The sequence below is a fragment of the Grammomys surdaster genome, unplaced genomic scaffold, assembly GCF_004785775.1.
Source record: "Grammomys surdaster isolate TR1022 unplaced genomic scaffold, NIH_TR_1.0 751, whole genome shotgun sequence".
NCBI classification, from domain to species: Eukaryota; Metazoa; Chordata; class Mammalia; order Rodentia; family Muridae; genus Grammomys; species Grammomys surdaster.
In genome coordinates this window covers 1,462,958-1,480,339 of record NW_021605170.1, presented here as the reverse complement: position 1 = coordinate 1,480,339, position 17,382 = coordinate 1,462,958, and the positions used below count along the sequence as shown (strand labels likewise).

General features: G+C 41.6%; 1 protein-coding gene across 2 annotated transcripts in view; it reads left to right on the top strand.

Annotated features, from left to right (window-relative positions):
• Nucleotides 1-17,382, top strand: part of Btbd8 (BTB domain containing 8) — a 51,197-nt gene that overhangs the window by 9,599 nt on the left and 24,216 nt on the right. For both annotated transcript variants that reach the window (XM_028782392.1, XM_028782393.1), the window contains exons 2-4: nucleotides 1,129-1,323; nucleotides 6,978-7,168; nucleotides 13,673-13,790. In XM_028782392.1, the coding sequence (XP_028638225.1) occupies nucleotides 1,129-1,323; nucleotides 6,978-7,168; nucleotides 13,673-13,790 (504 nt within the window). The remainder of the gene's footprint in view (nucleotides 1-1,128; nucleotides 1,324-6,977; nucleotides 7,169-13,672; nucleotides 13,791-17,382) is intronic.

Below are 17,382 nucleotides of genomic sequence, written 5' to 3'. Positions count from 1 at the left end.
CCAGTACATGATCCTCCCGTGGTACATCGGTGCAATTGCCAGTTATATCCTGCAATACAGAAATCCTCTGAGAATCCATACCTTGATGATACTGGTGATTTGGCATAGTGAAATAAAGTATTTTAAATAGGTTGGGAGCAGAAATACATAGTATAAAGAAGCAAATGAATAGATTATGAAATTTTCTGTTATTTTCTATTTTTCAGTTTATATAGACATATAATCAGTGGACTTTGCCATAACTATGTATATACACTAGGGATTCAAATGGGTTTACCTCCCGAGTCTGTCGTTTTGAATAATAGATTAGAACATGATTAATTCTGTTGGGTGGGAAGGGGAAAGGGCAAAAAAATGTCACATTCTTGACATCCAAGGTTGCATTTTAGACTTGGTCATTAACAGAACAGTTACTAGTTTCTAACCTGGATTGTGTGATGTTGTCTGGTTCGTTGTGTTGACTGTCTACAGTTTTGGTTCAGTTTTAGTATGATTTTTGAACAATTGGTTCATTAATAGAACTCAAGAAGGTACATTTTAAAGAAAAATCAGTGGGAGTAGCTGTCTTAGTTAGGGTTTCTATTGCTGCAATGGAACACCATGACCCAAAAGCAAGTTGGGGATGAAAGGGTTATTGGGCTTACACTTGCACATTCCTGTTCCTCACTGAAGGAAGTCAAGAGAGGAAATCAAGCAGGGCAGGACCCTGGAGGCAGGAGCTGATGCAGAGGCTGTGGAGGGTGCTGTTTCCTGGTTTGCTGTCCATGGCTTGCTCCCCTATTTTCTTAGCCCAGGACCATAGCCCAGGGATGGTACTACCCACAATGGGCTGGGCCCTTCCTGATCAAACACTGAGAAAATGCCTCACAGCTGGATCTTATGGAGGCATTTTCTCAATTGAGGTTCCTCCTTTCAGATGGCTCTAGTGTGTGTCAAGTTGACATAAAACTACCCAGGACAGGGCAGAAAATAAGTTTTATTACTAGAATTAAGAAAATATTTTAAATGTTTTTATTTCTTTCATGAAATCCTCTTTCTTCTGGCTGCATTTCTAAGTATGCAGGTTGTTTTAAACCTGTTACCTATTTTTAGCATCACTAATATAACTGTAATCCTTTTCCCTAACAGGCTTTTAAGGGAAGAAATACACACAGACACCCTTCTTTCTGTCAGTGGCTCGCTGTTCAAAGTGCACAGGGCAGTCTTGTTAGCCAGAGCTCCCAGCTTTTATTCCCACATCATTGGACCCACGTCATGTGACCTAACAAACGAGTTTGTTCCTGTGGATGGTGTTGGAGCTTCAGAATTTAAAGCATTTTTACAGTAAGTGCCTCGTCTGGACTCCTCTTACATTTGAGTATGATAAACAGTTGACTTTTTAAAAATATCTGTGCATATTCTCATTATGTACATAATCTAATAAAAATCTATCCATTTAAATGGTTTTGTTAATATTAGAGGCTTAGTATTGGCAGAGACTGATCCACAGCTGGATGTGGTTTATGTGCCTGTGATTCAGCATCAGAAGGCTGAGACAGGAGGATCACAAGTTTGAGGCCAGTCTGGATTGCATACAAAGACTCTGTCATTCATAAATGAGTGAATGAATGAAGAATGAGGTCCTGTCTTGAATGAATGAATAAATGAATAAGAACAACTGATCCTGGGCTAGAGGTACAGCTCAGTGGTCAAGTGCATGCAAAGCATGTGCCAGGCCTTTAAACGTCAGTACCAGAAAGCATGCAGGAAAGGAAAAACCAGTCCTCGGGGAGAGAGAAGTGAATTCTGCATTTCCTGGTAGTTTCCACTTCTCCCCCTTTCTTCCCTTCCCCTCCCTCCCCTCTTGCCCCCCTCTCTTATAACCTCCCCCTCACCTCAGCTCTCCTTCATACACCAGCAGACCAGCTTTGTTGTGGGATTCTCTCCTACCGTGTGGGTTCCAGATACCAAATAGATTATCAGGCTCGATGGTAGGCACCTTTTCTCACTGGGCCATTTTGCTGCTGGCCCTTCATTTTGAGCTCTAACAATTGCTAGAGTTTTTGTTTTGTTTTGTCATTGTTTCTAAGGTGAAGCACCTATACTTTAAACACATTGTAACTATAATTTAGTAAATTTATCTATTTTTGGTACAGCTGGCTAGTTTATCATTGAGTTCAAATATCAATTTTAGAATGTATGTCTTTCCCCCAGCACAGCACAGTTGTGGTAAGGACAGGCTTTGTAGTCACATTGCATCTACCATTTCTAACTCTGATCTTGTACTGACCACTTATATTTACTTCTTTATCAAATATGTACATATACTGATATATCTCTAACGGAATCATCTTGGGTTTAAAGGAGATAGTTATAATGTGCTTAACACAGTGGTCTGGCACAAAGTTTATTGGACATTATTCACAGCAGTCGACACTGTAAAATGCAGCTGTGGACTGTACATTTAAAAGAAAATCCTGGCAAGCCAGGCATGGTGGTGCATGCCTTTAATCCCAGCACTTGGGAGGCAGATCTCTGTGAGTTCGAGGCCAGCCTGGTCTACTGAATGAGTTCCAGGACACCCAGGGCTACACAGAGAAACTATGTTCCCAGGAGGTTGGGGGGGAGCAGAAAGAAAGAAAGGAGAGAAAGAGAGAGACAGAGAGAGGGGGGAGGGATGGAAGAAGAGAGAGAGAGAGAGAGAGAGAGAGAGAGAGAGAGAGAGAGAACATGAAAGAAAGAAGGGAAAGAAGAAAGGAAAGGATGGAAGGATGCAACTTGGCTGCTCTGGGAAGGGATTATATCCAAAGACCTTCTAGATCTAGAGTATCTAGTCAGAATACAGACACTCCCCTGGATCACAGTGTTATCTGTCTGATATATAGGCATGCCCTTACTACACACCTTTAATCTCTAACTATGAAGGGAAGGCTAGTTTATAGAAGGAAGCAGCTGTGTTTGAAAGTGTTGTCTAAATGAGGGACAGATAGAATGATGAATCAGAGAAAGATTTGACAGAATGAGTCAGAGATAGGATATGCCCAGCTCACACAAGAACAGCACAGGAAAGAGGGGCTACTAGAGAGAGGTGTGTGTGAGGGGGTGGCAAACGGGGTGGGGGCAGACAATGCCAAAGTTAGTATGAGACCAAGCAGAGCAATTCAGTAAGAAGCCAAAAGAAGCTGCATTTGATTAGTCATCTTGGAAGATTAGATTGTACAGATTCTATAAGCTTCAGGGCCTAGACCTAGGATAGAGAAAGAACTGCTTTGGGCTCGGGCCAGACTGTATTTGCACCGCTTGGGTACGGCTCTTATCTCATCATCTGAGACAATAAATCATGGAAAGTGACATTTAGAAGGAAGGAAGAAGGGAAAGGCCTGAGGGTAGGCCAGAGCTTACACAGTAGGAAAACAGAGAAATTACATTAATAGTAACTTTTATTTGCCATCATTAAAAGTGATAGGGAAGGGAGCTGAGAGGTGGCTCAGTGGTTCGGAGCACTTGTTGCTCATGCAGAGGCACTGGGTTCAGTTCTAAGCATGCACATGGTGGCTCACAGCCATCCTGACTGGTTCCAGGGGATCCAGCACCCTCTTCTGACTTCCATAGGTACCAGGCACTCACATGGTATACAGACACATGTGCAGACAAAATATTCATACATATAAAATAATATAGATAAATATGTTGTTTTAAAGAAAAAGATAGGGAATAGGCAAGCCGTGGTGGCACACACCTTTAATCCCAGTACTGTGGGGCAGAGGCAGGTAGGTCTTTGTGAGTTTGAGGCCAGTCAGTCAAAGTGAGTTCATAGTTCATAGTCTCACTTCATAGTTAGCTCGAGAATGGCTCAGTGTATGGGGGGTGACGGAAGCTCTGCACTTGGGGACAGGGATGGAGGGGGATATCTGCCATCTACTGTGCATTGCCCTGTTGTGTAGTTGCTCTCAGCTAGGATAAGGAACTTAGATTGGCTGGTTTTGTGCTTTATCCATAGTCACACACTGTTAACGTTGAGTAGTGGTAGGCCTGTGATTGATATCCTGCTCCTTGAACTTGGATTGTCTGATGATGTGTATGTACTTCATGAGGCACCTCAGCTTCTGCTTTGCATAGAGAAAGTGCTTGTGATGTATTGCCTCCGTTCATTTTCTAGCAGATTACATTGAAATTTGTCATTATCGTAAAGCCTAAAGGGCATATTACAGTAGAAAACATTGATTTAGATTTTTTCTTTCTTCCCTTTTCTATTTTATTTTATTTTATTTCATTTTATTTTGAGACAGCATCTCACTGTGTAGCCATGGCTGGCCTGGAACTTGTTATGTAGATCAAGCTGGAGTCACACTCACAGAGATTCATCTGTTTCTACCTCCCGAGTACTGATATAAAGACATGCACTACCACAGCTGGTGTGATTTGAACTTTTTAAAGAAGAAATTTGATAAAATAGCATTTTGAAGTTTTGTGACATGAAATCCGGTCATCTATAAGTCCCTTCACTGTATCCATGAAGCGCCTAAAACTCTCCTGTGCTCCGTACTCTACAGCAGTGGTGTGAGCTATAAAACAAAAAAGTCAGAGTTCTAAAACTCTGACTTGCCTGTTGTTTGAAAACCAGGTTGTGCATCATCTCAAGATTAAAGTTTACCTTAAGATTGTAAAGTAATATTCGATTTTCCAAGAAGATTTAACAATGTCCTTGGCCGGGCGGTGGTGGCGCACGCCTTTAATCCCAGCACTTGGGAGGCAGAGGCAGGCGGATTTCTAAGTTTGAGGCCAGCCTGTTCTACAGAGTGAGTTCCAGGACAGCCAGGGCTACACAGAGAAACCATGTCTCGAAAAACAAACAAACAAAAAACAACAACAACAAAAACCCAACAACAACGTCCTTATTGTGAGAGTGTGTGTATGCACGTGAAAGAAGAAAGAAAAAGGTGCTTAGTGTTCAGTCTGGCCTCAGTAACTTGAGAACTGCTACCATAAAGTCTCAGGAAGCTTAGCACAGACCCAGCCCAGAAGCTCCTCTTTTATTTCTTTACTCAGGCTGGAAGAGGGCAGTAGATTCTTCTTTAGCTGTGTTTTCTGCATTTTGGGTGAGTATTTAATCCAGGACTTTGTTCATGTTGAGCATACATTCTACCACTGAGATACATACTCAGCTATGTTTTTATTTTAATTAACTAATTGATTTATTAAGAGGCAATCTTGCTAAGTTGCCTATTCTGTCTATGAGCTCTTGGGTTCAGGTTGTCCTCTTGCCTGAGGTTACATAGATGCCACTCAGCTCTAGCCATGTATCCTTAAAAAATATTTCTGAGATTATAGTTATAACATTTAGTCATGTATTCTTGATGCTTTGGTATCTGGTCTCACTGAGTTTCTTACTGTATCAGAGGAGAGACTGCTCCTTCCAGGGTTAGCTGATTCCTAGATGCAGCAAATGACTTGCCTGTGAACATGTCTTTGATTTTCAAACCAGCCTGTCATGAGTCCATGTACACAGCAACATACCTTTTTTTTTTTTTCCATCTGGTTCTTATGTTCTAACCTTCTCTTCTAAACCCCAGGCCAGGTAGCAGATGGCAAGAGCGAGCCCTCACTCATATGCCCGCCCACACTGATTCCTAATCCTGTTCAGGTGCCACCTCATTTTGCTCATTCCCTCCCACAGAAACCACAAGCCAGGCTTTTGTTTGTGCTTCTCATTTTCCTCCCTCCTGACCAACTCTGGCTTTCTCAGATGGCCCTGGGTGGCATGCACGTGAGTGTGCATGTGCACGTGCCTGTGCCTGCAGGGACCAGAGGGGCAGCACGTGTTTCCCGATAGTGCTACACTTTATTGGCTTGTGACAAAGTTCCTTACTAAATCAGAGGTTTGCCAGTTTGGGTAGGCTGGCTCCTCAGCAGACTCCCAGGATGCAACTCTTTCTGTGTGTTCTGGGAATGTGAACTCAGGTCCTCATGGTTGTGTAGTAAGTGCCCTTGCCCACTGAGCCAGCTCCCCAGCCCCTCTCCCCTTAAATCCTGTAAGTCCTCCACACATAGCCTTGCTTACAAGTTACAACCATGCCAACGAGACCCACTGTAGTTTCATGGCCATTGAGGAGACACTCAGTGCTAAGCATCAGCCACATGGCTTTTGTTCTTCATTCTGTCTGCACAGTGAATAATTCTGACTTCCTCTTGTCTAACTGCTCCTGATTTCCTGAAGTAAATCTTCACTGGTTGTGTTGTATAATCCCGTCCATATGTTGCCGGGTTCAGTTTGCTATCAGTTTGTTGAGGGTGTTTTCCTTCTTTTCATGGCCTTCCTTTTTTTCTTTACTTTTTTCTTTCTTGCTTTCTTTTCTTTTCTTTCTTTTTTTTTTTTGTTTTGAGACACAGTGTCTCTACACATTTTTGACTGCACTGGAGCTTGCTGTGTAGACCAGGCTATGTAGACAGAGTCCTCCTGCCTCTGCCTCCCCAGTGAGGGGAAGGTGTGCTGCTCCGTGCCCAGGTGAGGATGTTTCCTCATCATCCTCATGAGCAGTGGCTCATTTTTTCTTTTCTTATGCTTTTTGTCTTTTTTACTTTTATCTCCTTTTCCCAGTGATATTGGGTGTCGAGAATGAATGGGAACTGCCTGTTCCTCTTCTACTTTTTTGTAAATAAAAATTGCGAAAGATTTAATTCTTTAAGAGTTTAGTAAAAGTTACCAATGAGGCCATCTTGTCCTGGCTTTCCTTGTTTTTTGTTTTGTTTGCAGGGCCTTGTGCATGTTAAGCAAGTGCTACATCCTCGACACCACATACCCTGGATGTGATGGTACACAGCCATAACCCCGGCTTGTGAGACATGGAGGCAGGAAGAGCAGAAGTTCAAAGGTCACTCTCTGCAACATAGCAAGTTCAAAACCAGCGTGGGATACAGGAGACCCTGTCTCAGAGAAAAAGACAGATAAAAAAAAAATCACCTTTATTCTAGTTAATACTTTATATTTTGTTTTTTAGGATTGTGTATTCATCAAACAAAAGCATAAAAAGCTATGAAGAGGAAATTCTTAAAAAAATCAAAGTGGGAAGCATAATGCCAGAAAAGGGACTGGACGTCAGCTTCCTGCAGTGTAGAACTTCATCCGACTGTTTTCTTGGGAAATGCAAAATTGATATTACTGGTGGAGGTGACGGTTTTATTTCCAAGGGTGAGATGTTTGTTGGATTTTCATAAAACTCTGTAGCCATGCACTTAGATATATTCTGTAGTGGAGAAGAGCATGTGGTAGAGTGGCTTTGCCACGCCCAGAGAAGGGAGGCGGTACTGCGGTCACCTTCCCGGTTCCCTGAGTAATCATGTAAATATGTTTACATAGACTTCCTCACTGTCTTTCCAACTACTTCAGCCTCAGTATTACTGCCTCCTTTTAATCTGTCCCAATAAGAAGAGAAGTTTTAGCAAACAGAGAGCTAGTTCTGGCACAGCATATATATTCCTTAAACTACCAGGAAACACAAAAGCTTCCATAGCATGAAAACTTTGTCTTGAGGCATTTAAAAAGATTATAAAAATGATAATCAGTTTTACTGGTTAAATGGTTAAGAAACACATAAATTGTTCATAATGTTCATTGTACATAAATAATAAAATGTGTGTGTTATTGCATCTTGAAAATGACTGTTTTCTTGTGGAAATAGGCATCAGAATGCTTGCAGATCGAAAGTTAATTATTAATTGATAGAAAATGGAGATTAGTTAGTTAGGCAGATATCCAACAGGAACCTGAGGCCTTTGGATCAGACAGTAGACCTTATATTATTCATGGGCCACCTTAGTGCCACTTAATTGCCATTAAATCCATGAGACACTGTGGTGCGCCCTCATGTTACCCTGCCTGTGCAGTGAAATCACAGTAGAAAAAAACAACAACACACTCACCAAATTCAGAAATGCTGAGGGTTTATACATGGGACATGATAGTGTAATATCTTGTTACTAGTGTTTCATGTTTCATGAGGAGTAACAGCCAAACTGATTGAATCCTGGTTAGAATTTGTTATTATATTCATAACACCTGATTATGAATAAATGAGTAGTCTTGATTTTGAAGTAGACCTATTCATATGTTTACTCTCATTGAGTCTTTCAAAACCCTAAGAAGCAGTTACAAACTGATTTTGTTATTTTATACCCAGAGATTATAAGAGACAAAAGAGCACAGAAGAGTGGACAAGTTAGTGTCTGATAACGAGTTGTTCTGCCAAGGCCACACAGGAGTTCTTTACTGTGGCCAGTGAACCTACGTAGAGAAGGCTCATTTACTACTCAACCACTTTCTCCATTGTGGCATGGAAACCCCCATAATCCCCTACACTCCGAGTTATAGTCCCGTTAGTTACTTGATGTTTTCTCCAAAGAAGTGTGCTCTGCTGCAGTGTCTTCTGTGCTGCTCCTTACTTCTGTGACAGACGCCATTCAAGTCATTGTCACAGCTTTTCATTGAGAACCTGCTGTGTGACATTGAAACAAACGAGGCAGTGCTCCTGCCCTGAGTCTTGTTGGAGACAGTCAGGAGGGTGTGGTACAGGTTGTTCAGAGAATACAGAGCACATACAACCTGAACTACACTTCCAGAGAAAGTTGTATGGTACAGGTAACTTCTTTTCCTGTTGTTTTGTTTTATTCTAGGGATCAAAATTAGTTTACACTGTTAAGCAAGTAGTCTAACACTGAGTGTATCCCCAGTCTGTTCACCAAGTTGCCTATTCTTGAACTCACCCTGAAGTCCTTGCAAGCTTTATGCTTGTCATCTTCCTGCCTTAGCAGGAATTACTGGCCTATGCAGGCCTGCACCATCAGGCTCTGCTGGAATACACTTTGGTTGAATCCCAAAGAAAAACAAATTAATGCAGCAAAATCACCTAAGGGAAGGATAGTCCAGGCAAAATACAGGACTTCTTGCCTGGAAGCAGAGGAAAAGTGGGACATGGGCTTATTTATTTATAATGAGAACGAGGGTTAGGGTACAGGCAGGATGCAGTTAGAGACTTGAGCTTGTGAGAGTCATACAGAAAGGGTAACTGTGTTTGTCCAAAGCAGAGTAGTTATGAGAGAGTGAAAGGCTTTCTGGAAATGTATTGATACCTTGTTATTCACAGAGGACTGGTTCTAGGGTTTTCTTTCACCCGGGATACCAAGCCTGTTGATGCTTACATCCCCTATATGAAGAGCATAGTTATGTACAATTTCTACATCTCCTGTATGCTTATATTTCTAGGTTACTGAGAATACCTAAATACAGCATAAATAGTTCTTATACTGCTTTTTAGGGAATATTGACAAGAAAAGAAATAATCAGTGCTTGTTCAGCTTACAGGTAACCATGCTGGTCTCAGCTGTACACTATGCTAATGTGAGTATGCAAATGAATGCTGGAGACTCTGAAGACCTGTGAAATGACTGGAGGCTTCGTTTACATGGGATCAGGGCACTGCTTATTATTTGACAAATTCAAGTGTTCCTGTTGAAACTTCTGAAGTTCTGGTATTTGTTTGTTCATGTGTGTGTGCTTCTGTGCATGCGTGCAGAAGCCAGAAGAGAGTGTCAGATCTGCTGGAGTTAGGAGTGGTTGTAAACTGCCTGATGTGGGTGCTGAGAACTGAACTCTGGTCCTCTGCAGGAGCTGCTGTTGCTCTCCTCTGCATTCATATTTCCCATGCATTTCCAAAGGGATTTTTTAAATCGCTTTGTCGCCTTCCTGTTTTCTTTCTTTGTGAGATGTGTATGTTTGTTTGTTCTGGTGATGATGGTGCTAGAACATGAGCCCAGGACCTTTCTTTCATTGTTTTATTTTTGTTTTTCATGTATTGGTGGTGCTGCTCAGGAATGAGAGCAGGACCTTGCTTGTGGAGGCAGATGCACTGCTATGAGCTGTGCCCTGTGATGCCCAGAGGCTGGAATAGCTTAGTCTTCCTGAAAATTCCCATCTCGAGGTCATCTGGGGGCAGCACCCTAATATGCCTGTTAGCCTAAAGTAGGTGTCGTCCTTAAGGGCTCATTTATGGACAACAAAGATACTTCTCTCAGGAAATTCTGAGTTTTCACAGACCAGGATCCAGGTGAACTGGACCGAGCGTATCTATTTTATTACCCACTGCTGCAGTACATTCAGATTCAGTACTGTTGGAGTCCACGGGTGAAGGTTGTAACACTTAGTGTAACCCATCAGATTAACTTGGCTTCCTTTCCATTTGTGTCAAGCATTTTTTTCATATTTCCCATTGTATTACATGGTTTAAGTTTCTTGAAGGAATTGTAGAGGCTGCATCTTCCCCTGCCTGATGCTTAGCTCTTCAGGTGCACATGTAGCATTTAACACATTATTCATTGACTACTTAGGAGATGTGTTAGACACTGTCCTAGGTCTGAGGGAATGACTGAAATGCATCACTGGCTCCTTGTACCTGGTTAGAGAACTCATGGTGGGGCAGGATGGACACTAGCATGGGAAAGAAATGGAAATGTCGGGATACATGGCAGTGAGAGCATCCGGGAAGGACAGTGATGGAATCATCATTTTAGATAGAATCATCAGCTTCAGCCTCATTAAATAAATCGCAGTTGAAGATTTGAAGAAGGAAGGGGAGTCTAGCCGGCGAGGTGCCTTGGAGAACACGCGAGGCAGAGAAATGTTCCATACAAAGTCTGAAGGTGGCGCTGTCCCCGGACGGAGATAAGAGGGAGAGTCCGATGTAGAAATGAATGGACTGAAGTCAGAAAGACGTGGGGAGTCGGGTGCTGTGGGGTTTGTAGCACAACGCTAAAGTCTGGGTTTTACTCCAAAAGAAATGAAGTGGGTGATGGGACTTTTTTAAAAGTCATTTATTTTTATGTCATATGTATGGGTATTTTTGACTGCATTCACCATGTTCGTACAGAGGTCAAAGGGCACTAGATTGCCTGGAACTGGAGTTATGGGTAGTTCTGAACCTCTCTGTTGGTGCTGGGATCTGAACCCAGGACCTAGGAAAGCAGCAAATGCTCTTGGTCATTTAGCTGTCTCTCCAGCCCCATAGGGGCATTGAACTGACTTGACTGTGCTCTGGATGCTCTGTTGAAAATAGGCTGTGGAGATCGAGTTGGATGTGGATGGAGCAGCCGGTGTGGTGAGTGGTGGCGGGATTATGGGCCCTTCAGAGTGGGCTACATAATTCTTCCATTGCAGTTTGTATTGCGTGAGCTTGATTAGTAGAAATGTGTTGAGTAACTAGTACTCATCAGATATGGTTTGTTAAAAGACAATTCTAAGAGCAAGTAAATGTCGTTGAGTTTAGTTGAACAAGGAACAACTGATGAATCAGACAGCACTCAGAAGCAAACTGGACAAAGTTCTTAGGAATGAGAAAGGGAGGCCTGAGAGGAGCTAATGCAAAGTTGTCCTTTAAAAGTCTTTATTTGTACGTGCTGAGACCATGGGGGTCACTGTCAGGCCTTCAGGTAGGAAAGCATTAAAACCAGAAGCAACATAAACAGGGTCAAAACATAAAGAGGCATCTTTCTAAAGCCCCTAGAGGGTCTCATGAAAGGGATAGCATCAAGTAGGAGTGAAAGAGGCACTGTGACAGGCCAGGGGGCAGAGAAGACAGCCTTCAGAGAAATACTGTGAACAAAGCAAATGTCAGATTTGCGAGTTTTTAGGGGCTGGTAGGAACTTTCACACTGTGTATTTTGGGGTGTAATAGCCTAATGTGACAAAGGACAGAGGAGCCAAACACTATGACTCGGGTTGTCAGCCACTGTGTCAGTTACCAGTCATTGCTGTGGTAGAATACCCTGGCAAACAGTTTATTTCCGATTTATTTGGCATACAGCCCTTCAATGTGGGGAGGCATGGCAGAGGGCCTAATGCCAGCCTCTTAGGAAACTGAGTGATGACATTTCATCTGCACATAGGAAGTAAGGCCAGGCTATAAAAGTTCAGTGCCTGTCGCCAGCACTCCTTCCAGCAAGCTCCCCTTCTAAAGGTTCCATAACATTCTCAGTACACCAACTAGGGACCAGGTGTTTAAATGCATGAACCTGTGGTGAGGTTGGAAGAATGTAACACACACATTTCATAGTCAAACCACAACAGCTGGGTACTAGTTAGATCTCAGCACACCACGGCTTCTGGGTTTCTTACCTAGGGAAAGAGCTGCAGGGACATACATGACCTAACATGGAGCATGGAGATCAAGTACAAAAATACCATGACTGGCTTCAGCTATACCTTACCTTCTTTGGCCCTGGTCTGATCAGTTGGCTGCTTGTGATTGGGTTAGGTTTGGCTGCATTACCAAAAATGCATACTTCCAAATTAGGTTTTACTTGCCAAGTGAGATGGCAGTTCATGGTGTGGGACCTCAAAGTAGGGAAATAGTCTTGGGTCATACTTGATTTAGTACAGTGTGACATACATACTATGATATACCAATGATCTATATCATATCTGTGACGTATGGTATAAAATTTTTTCACTTTCATTAGTTATTTCTCTTTTATTATATATATTTTTATTTATTATTATATTTTACTTTTACCTGAAAGGTGAATCTTTGGAAGAAGTTTTTAAAATTCTTATTTCTCTATACATCTTCATGTCTTCATGCTCTTTATAGTGTGGACCTCACAGTAAGTGCTTTCACATTTCCTGTTGATTTCCATTGAGTGTCTATTCGCCTACATGTCATACTAGCCATAGGTTCATGAAGTAGCATAGGTTAGTCATCTTTCTGTCACAGGATAATCAATTTGTTGCCAGAAAAGATGGGAGAATGGTGGTAGAGAAATGGCTAAGAGGTTAAGTGATGCAGAGGACCCAAGTTTGTTTCCCAGCACCCACACCTTGTGGCTCACAACCCCCAGCAGCCCCAGATCCTGGTGACACCCCCCCACACACACACATCACGTAGGCTCACTCTTTGGGGGTCTTCACCTTTCTTCTGTGCCTCTGGTACACACAGGGGACTGAGTGGTAGAACATATTGGGCAGAACAAGCTGCCTCAAGGGAGAAGCAGAAGAGGAAGAGGAGGGCTGGGGTGCTGATCAGTTGGCAGAGGGACAGCCTTGCATGCAAGAAGTCTTGAGTTTAATTCCCAATGCCACATGGTGATACAATGCTGTAATCCTAGCAGACTGGAAGTTAGAGGCAGGAGAATCATGAATGAATGTCATTTATAGCTATGTAGCTAGTTTGAGGCCAGGGTCTGACAATTCATTTCAGGTGACAAAAGCACCTCCCACTTGTTCCCACACTGTCAGTGGCCACAGTATCTCTAGTAGAGCCACAGCATATTCTAGGCTGTTTACAGATGGACCTCTGAGGCCAGTCAGTGTCCAAGCAATAGCTTAGGAGGCAAGGGACTGAGTGTTAGAAAGGAACATCAATACTGCAGACATATCTCTTGCTAATTCAGATGGTCATGAAGTTCATTCTTGATAGATAGTATTGACATATTTGACTACAGCTATATTTCAAAGTATATTTAATTAATACATATTTCAAAATGGAAAATATAAGTGACTTAAAAGTTTTTACTTTATTTTCAATTTGCTGCTTAAGTATTCTAGCTAATTGAGAAAAATATGAAGAAAACCTCTTGCGAGCATTAGAAAATGAAATTTGGGGATGTCTAACATTAAAGGAGCTGCTTTTTGTTTTCTCTTTTAAAGATGATTATGACCTGGAACCTGTGTCTGAATTGGGAGAAGATTTGTTGAAGCTTTATGTGAATCAGTGTTATCCTGACATTGATATTTGTGTTGATGGGAAAAGCTTCAAAGCTCACAGGTACAGAGACTGACTGATTTGGTGTTGTGACATTGGGTCAGAGAAGAGTGTGTGGTTTTCCAGCCATAGTTCCTGCAGACACAGGGCTCCACAGTGGCTGTTCAGGGTTAGAATCTAGCAGAGGATAAGCTGGCCACCAGACAGGGCTTCATGCCTGCAGGCTCACAGATGCACAAGCTTCAGTCCAAGTAAATCTCCTCAAATCCACGTCAACCTAAGATGTCATCAGAAGGAAGTGTTCTGCCTAAAATAGGTTTAAAATTCATGGTAACAGAAAATGTAGTTAAATGCAGTTTTTAGTTTTATGGACATTATAGTAATATTTCTATTAATATAATAAAAATATAATAAAATAATTTCTACACAAATAGCATAAATTGTATTGAATGCACTTTCACTCAAATTCTATGTTTCCAAATAGAGAGGGTATTTGTGATAACAGTGATCAGGAGGTCTGATGCTACAGTGTACTTAAATAATATTCTGTGCTTTAGACTTGATTGCTTTGATAGCTCAGTCCTTTTAGATTTCAAATTAAAGCCTACTCATTGTTTTGGTCCTGCTCTTTTGGTTGTTAAGTACCTTAAATCTGCTTAAAAGAAGAAAAAAATTACAAATACAGATTATTGGTTGGAACTGGAGGGAAAGAAACATAGACAGGTCTCAACTGTGGATGAGAACCAGCCAGAAGTCTGAGGGGCCAGACAGTTCTCCCGCCACACTTCAAATGTGAAGGTTGATAGGAAGTTCCACTGTGTGCACCTACAGAGGATGACTCAGACTGTGCAGTGGTGGGTGTGTGTGTGTGTGTGTGTGTGTGTTAGGATGCACATGTATGTGGAGGCCCACATTGAGTTCAGGTATCTTCTTGATCACTTTCCATTCTGACCCAGGGTTTTTGGCTGAACCCAAAACCTGCCAATTGTAGTCCCTAGGGTTCACCTACCCCTGCCTCAGAAATGCTAGCATTAGAGACAGAAGCCAGGGCTGTGCGCTTTTTTATGGGCTCTGGGGGAAACCACAGACTTTAGTCCTTATCCTCGTATGGCAAGAACTTTACCCACTAAATAGTCTCTGCCGAAGAAGCAGTGTTGAAGACTCCATAGCAGTAGTTTTAGAATACAGGAGTACCTCCTAAACTCAGAAATCCTACTGACTTTCCAACTAATTAACAACAGTGCACTAATGAGACTGTTTATTGCTCTGAATTTGGTGATATAGGTAAATACATATAAATATTTTCCTAAGTTATATCATCATCATCGTCATCATCAATATCATCATCATCAATATCATCAAAGTTTAGCTAAATAGCCCTGGCTGGCCTCAAACTGATAATTCTCCTATCTCAGTCTCCTGAGTGCTGGCCTAACAGACATACGTAACTACACTTAGCACTTTCCTAATTCTTATGAAATTTTCACTATTATACCAAAATACAGAACTTAGTAGAGATAGACAATATTTTTTACATGTCAGTATACATTTCATAGACTGTGAGGGGTCTGTATGTCTGTCAGTCAGTTCAGTCTGTTTGTCTACCTATCTGTATTTTGCAAACACTATTTTAAAATTTTACTTCATTTTGTACCCAGTTTTTCTCAAAGCCATATGGGCACTGAAGCTCTGTTTATGGAGCCCTAAAGCTGCCCCTGTCACAGAGGGAAGGCAGAAGCCCATGACCATGAACACTTGCAGTTTGTCCTCAGTGCGTCCCCATGGCCATTCTCATCTGTGCCTTGGACTGCACTGAGTGGACCAAGAGAGTCATTTAAGGAGCTGGAACTCCAATGTTAGGTTTTCCAGTCACCAGGTAGACCCTAGGGTCTGAGCTTGGGTCCTCTGAAGAGCAGCAAGGGCTCTTAAGCATCGAGCCGTCTGCAGCCCCTAGAGCTTCTCACCCTGCTAACTTAGCAACCCTTTAATGCAGTTCCTCATATTGTGGTGACCCCAACCATAAAATTATTTTATGCTACTTTGTAACTGCAATTTGGCTACCATTATGGATCATAATGTAAATATTTTGGGAGATAAAGGTTTGCCAAAGGGGTCATGACCCCCTGCTTAAGAGACACTGCCCTAGAGCATTAGATCTGGTTTTCATTTACAGTTAGTTTTGTTTACCTTGCAGTAAAAAAGAAATTTCGATTAATAGAAAAACAATTTCCTGAGGAGATGTTTTAAAGCAAAACCTATTTTGCTACCTTGTTTTGCATATTATGATAGTAAATTCTGCATCATGTTATCTTTCTGGCTCAAATTTGAACATTTCTGTGTAGTTCAGAGTAATTCTGTTAAGTTCAAAGAACTGAAGCAAATAGCTCAGAAAACACACATTTGTGTGTAGGCCATATGTTTATCTCTGTCCTTATTTATCCCCAATCCGTCTGCCCCAGTCAGAAGTGAAGGGAGTTTTTACTTGGGTGAGAGGTGACAGGTAAATCCTGTGACTCGTTACTCAGGTTCTTCCTGGCACTGCTGTCAGTGGTAAGCAGTGCACTGCTGCTGCTTGTGGAGCTCACTGCAGCAGTCTCCTCCCTGACTCCACGTGACTACCTGATGAATCCCATCTATATGTTGAGCAATTCTGTTTGCTCATATTCCCTCCAACGGCTACCCCCAAACAACCACTCTGTTACCGACCTCCCATTTTAAAATTTCGTTTATTTTAATGTTTAGTAAGACATATTGAATGTTACATTTTGAAGGTAATTCATTTTCTGAGTCACATTATTAAGATTCTATTATATTACTTTATTGAAAAAGCAAAGTAGTGATTCCTAATTTTAGGAATTCACAAATTCCTAATTTGTGACACTCAGGATCTGATATTTTCTTCATATCAGTGTTTGGTATTCTATTACTAGACATTCATTGTTGAATTGTAGTGTTGTACAATCCTTCTTCAAGATCAATAAATTATACAGTATCAGAAGCTCAGTGTGTTACTCTGTTCCAGCCCACTCTCTGTGCATCTTTGGGTACATTAGCTGAAAGCCTTTTCAGAAGGCTTTAGTGAGTTGGTCGTTCTGAATTTGTATTCTGATTTCAGCATTTATTAATAGTTGGAGGTTCTTTAATCTCCTGAGTCTCAATTTCTTCATTTGTAAAACTAAAAAAAAATAGTAATAGTAAGTATAGAATAAGAGGCTGCGTAAATTGAATCTGATATTCACAAAAAACACACCTCTGTGTGGGTAGCATATTGTAACACTTTGAACCAAATGTTAGCTGCTCTCCATCCACACTAGATGTCTGGAGAAGTACAGCATTGTCTGGGACACCTCCCTCACTACAGCAGACTACAGGTATGACACAAGACAAAGGTGTAAGGTGGCTGGCTATAAGCCTGAGATATTTATCTGGCTCTTCACAGAATAAATCTGCTATTCTCTGTCTTTACAGGATTTATACTTAATGATATATTTATATATACTTAATGAACTAATCTTAATTTCACGTTACTGTACAAAAGTTATTAACATCTTAGTATTAATTATTAATGGTAGTTTGTCAACATGAGAGGCTTAAATAACGCTGAGGTATGCAAGCCATGGAAGGAGAGGGGAGATCCTTGATGCCACTGCCCTTC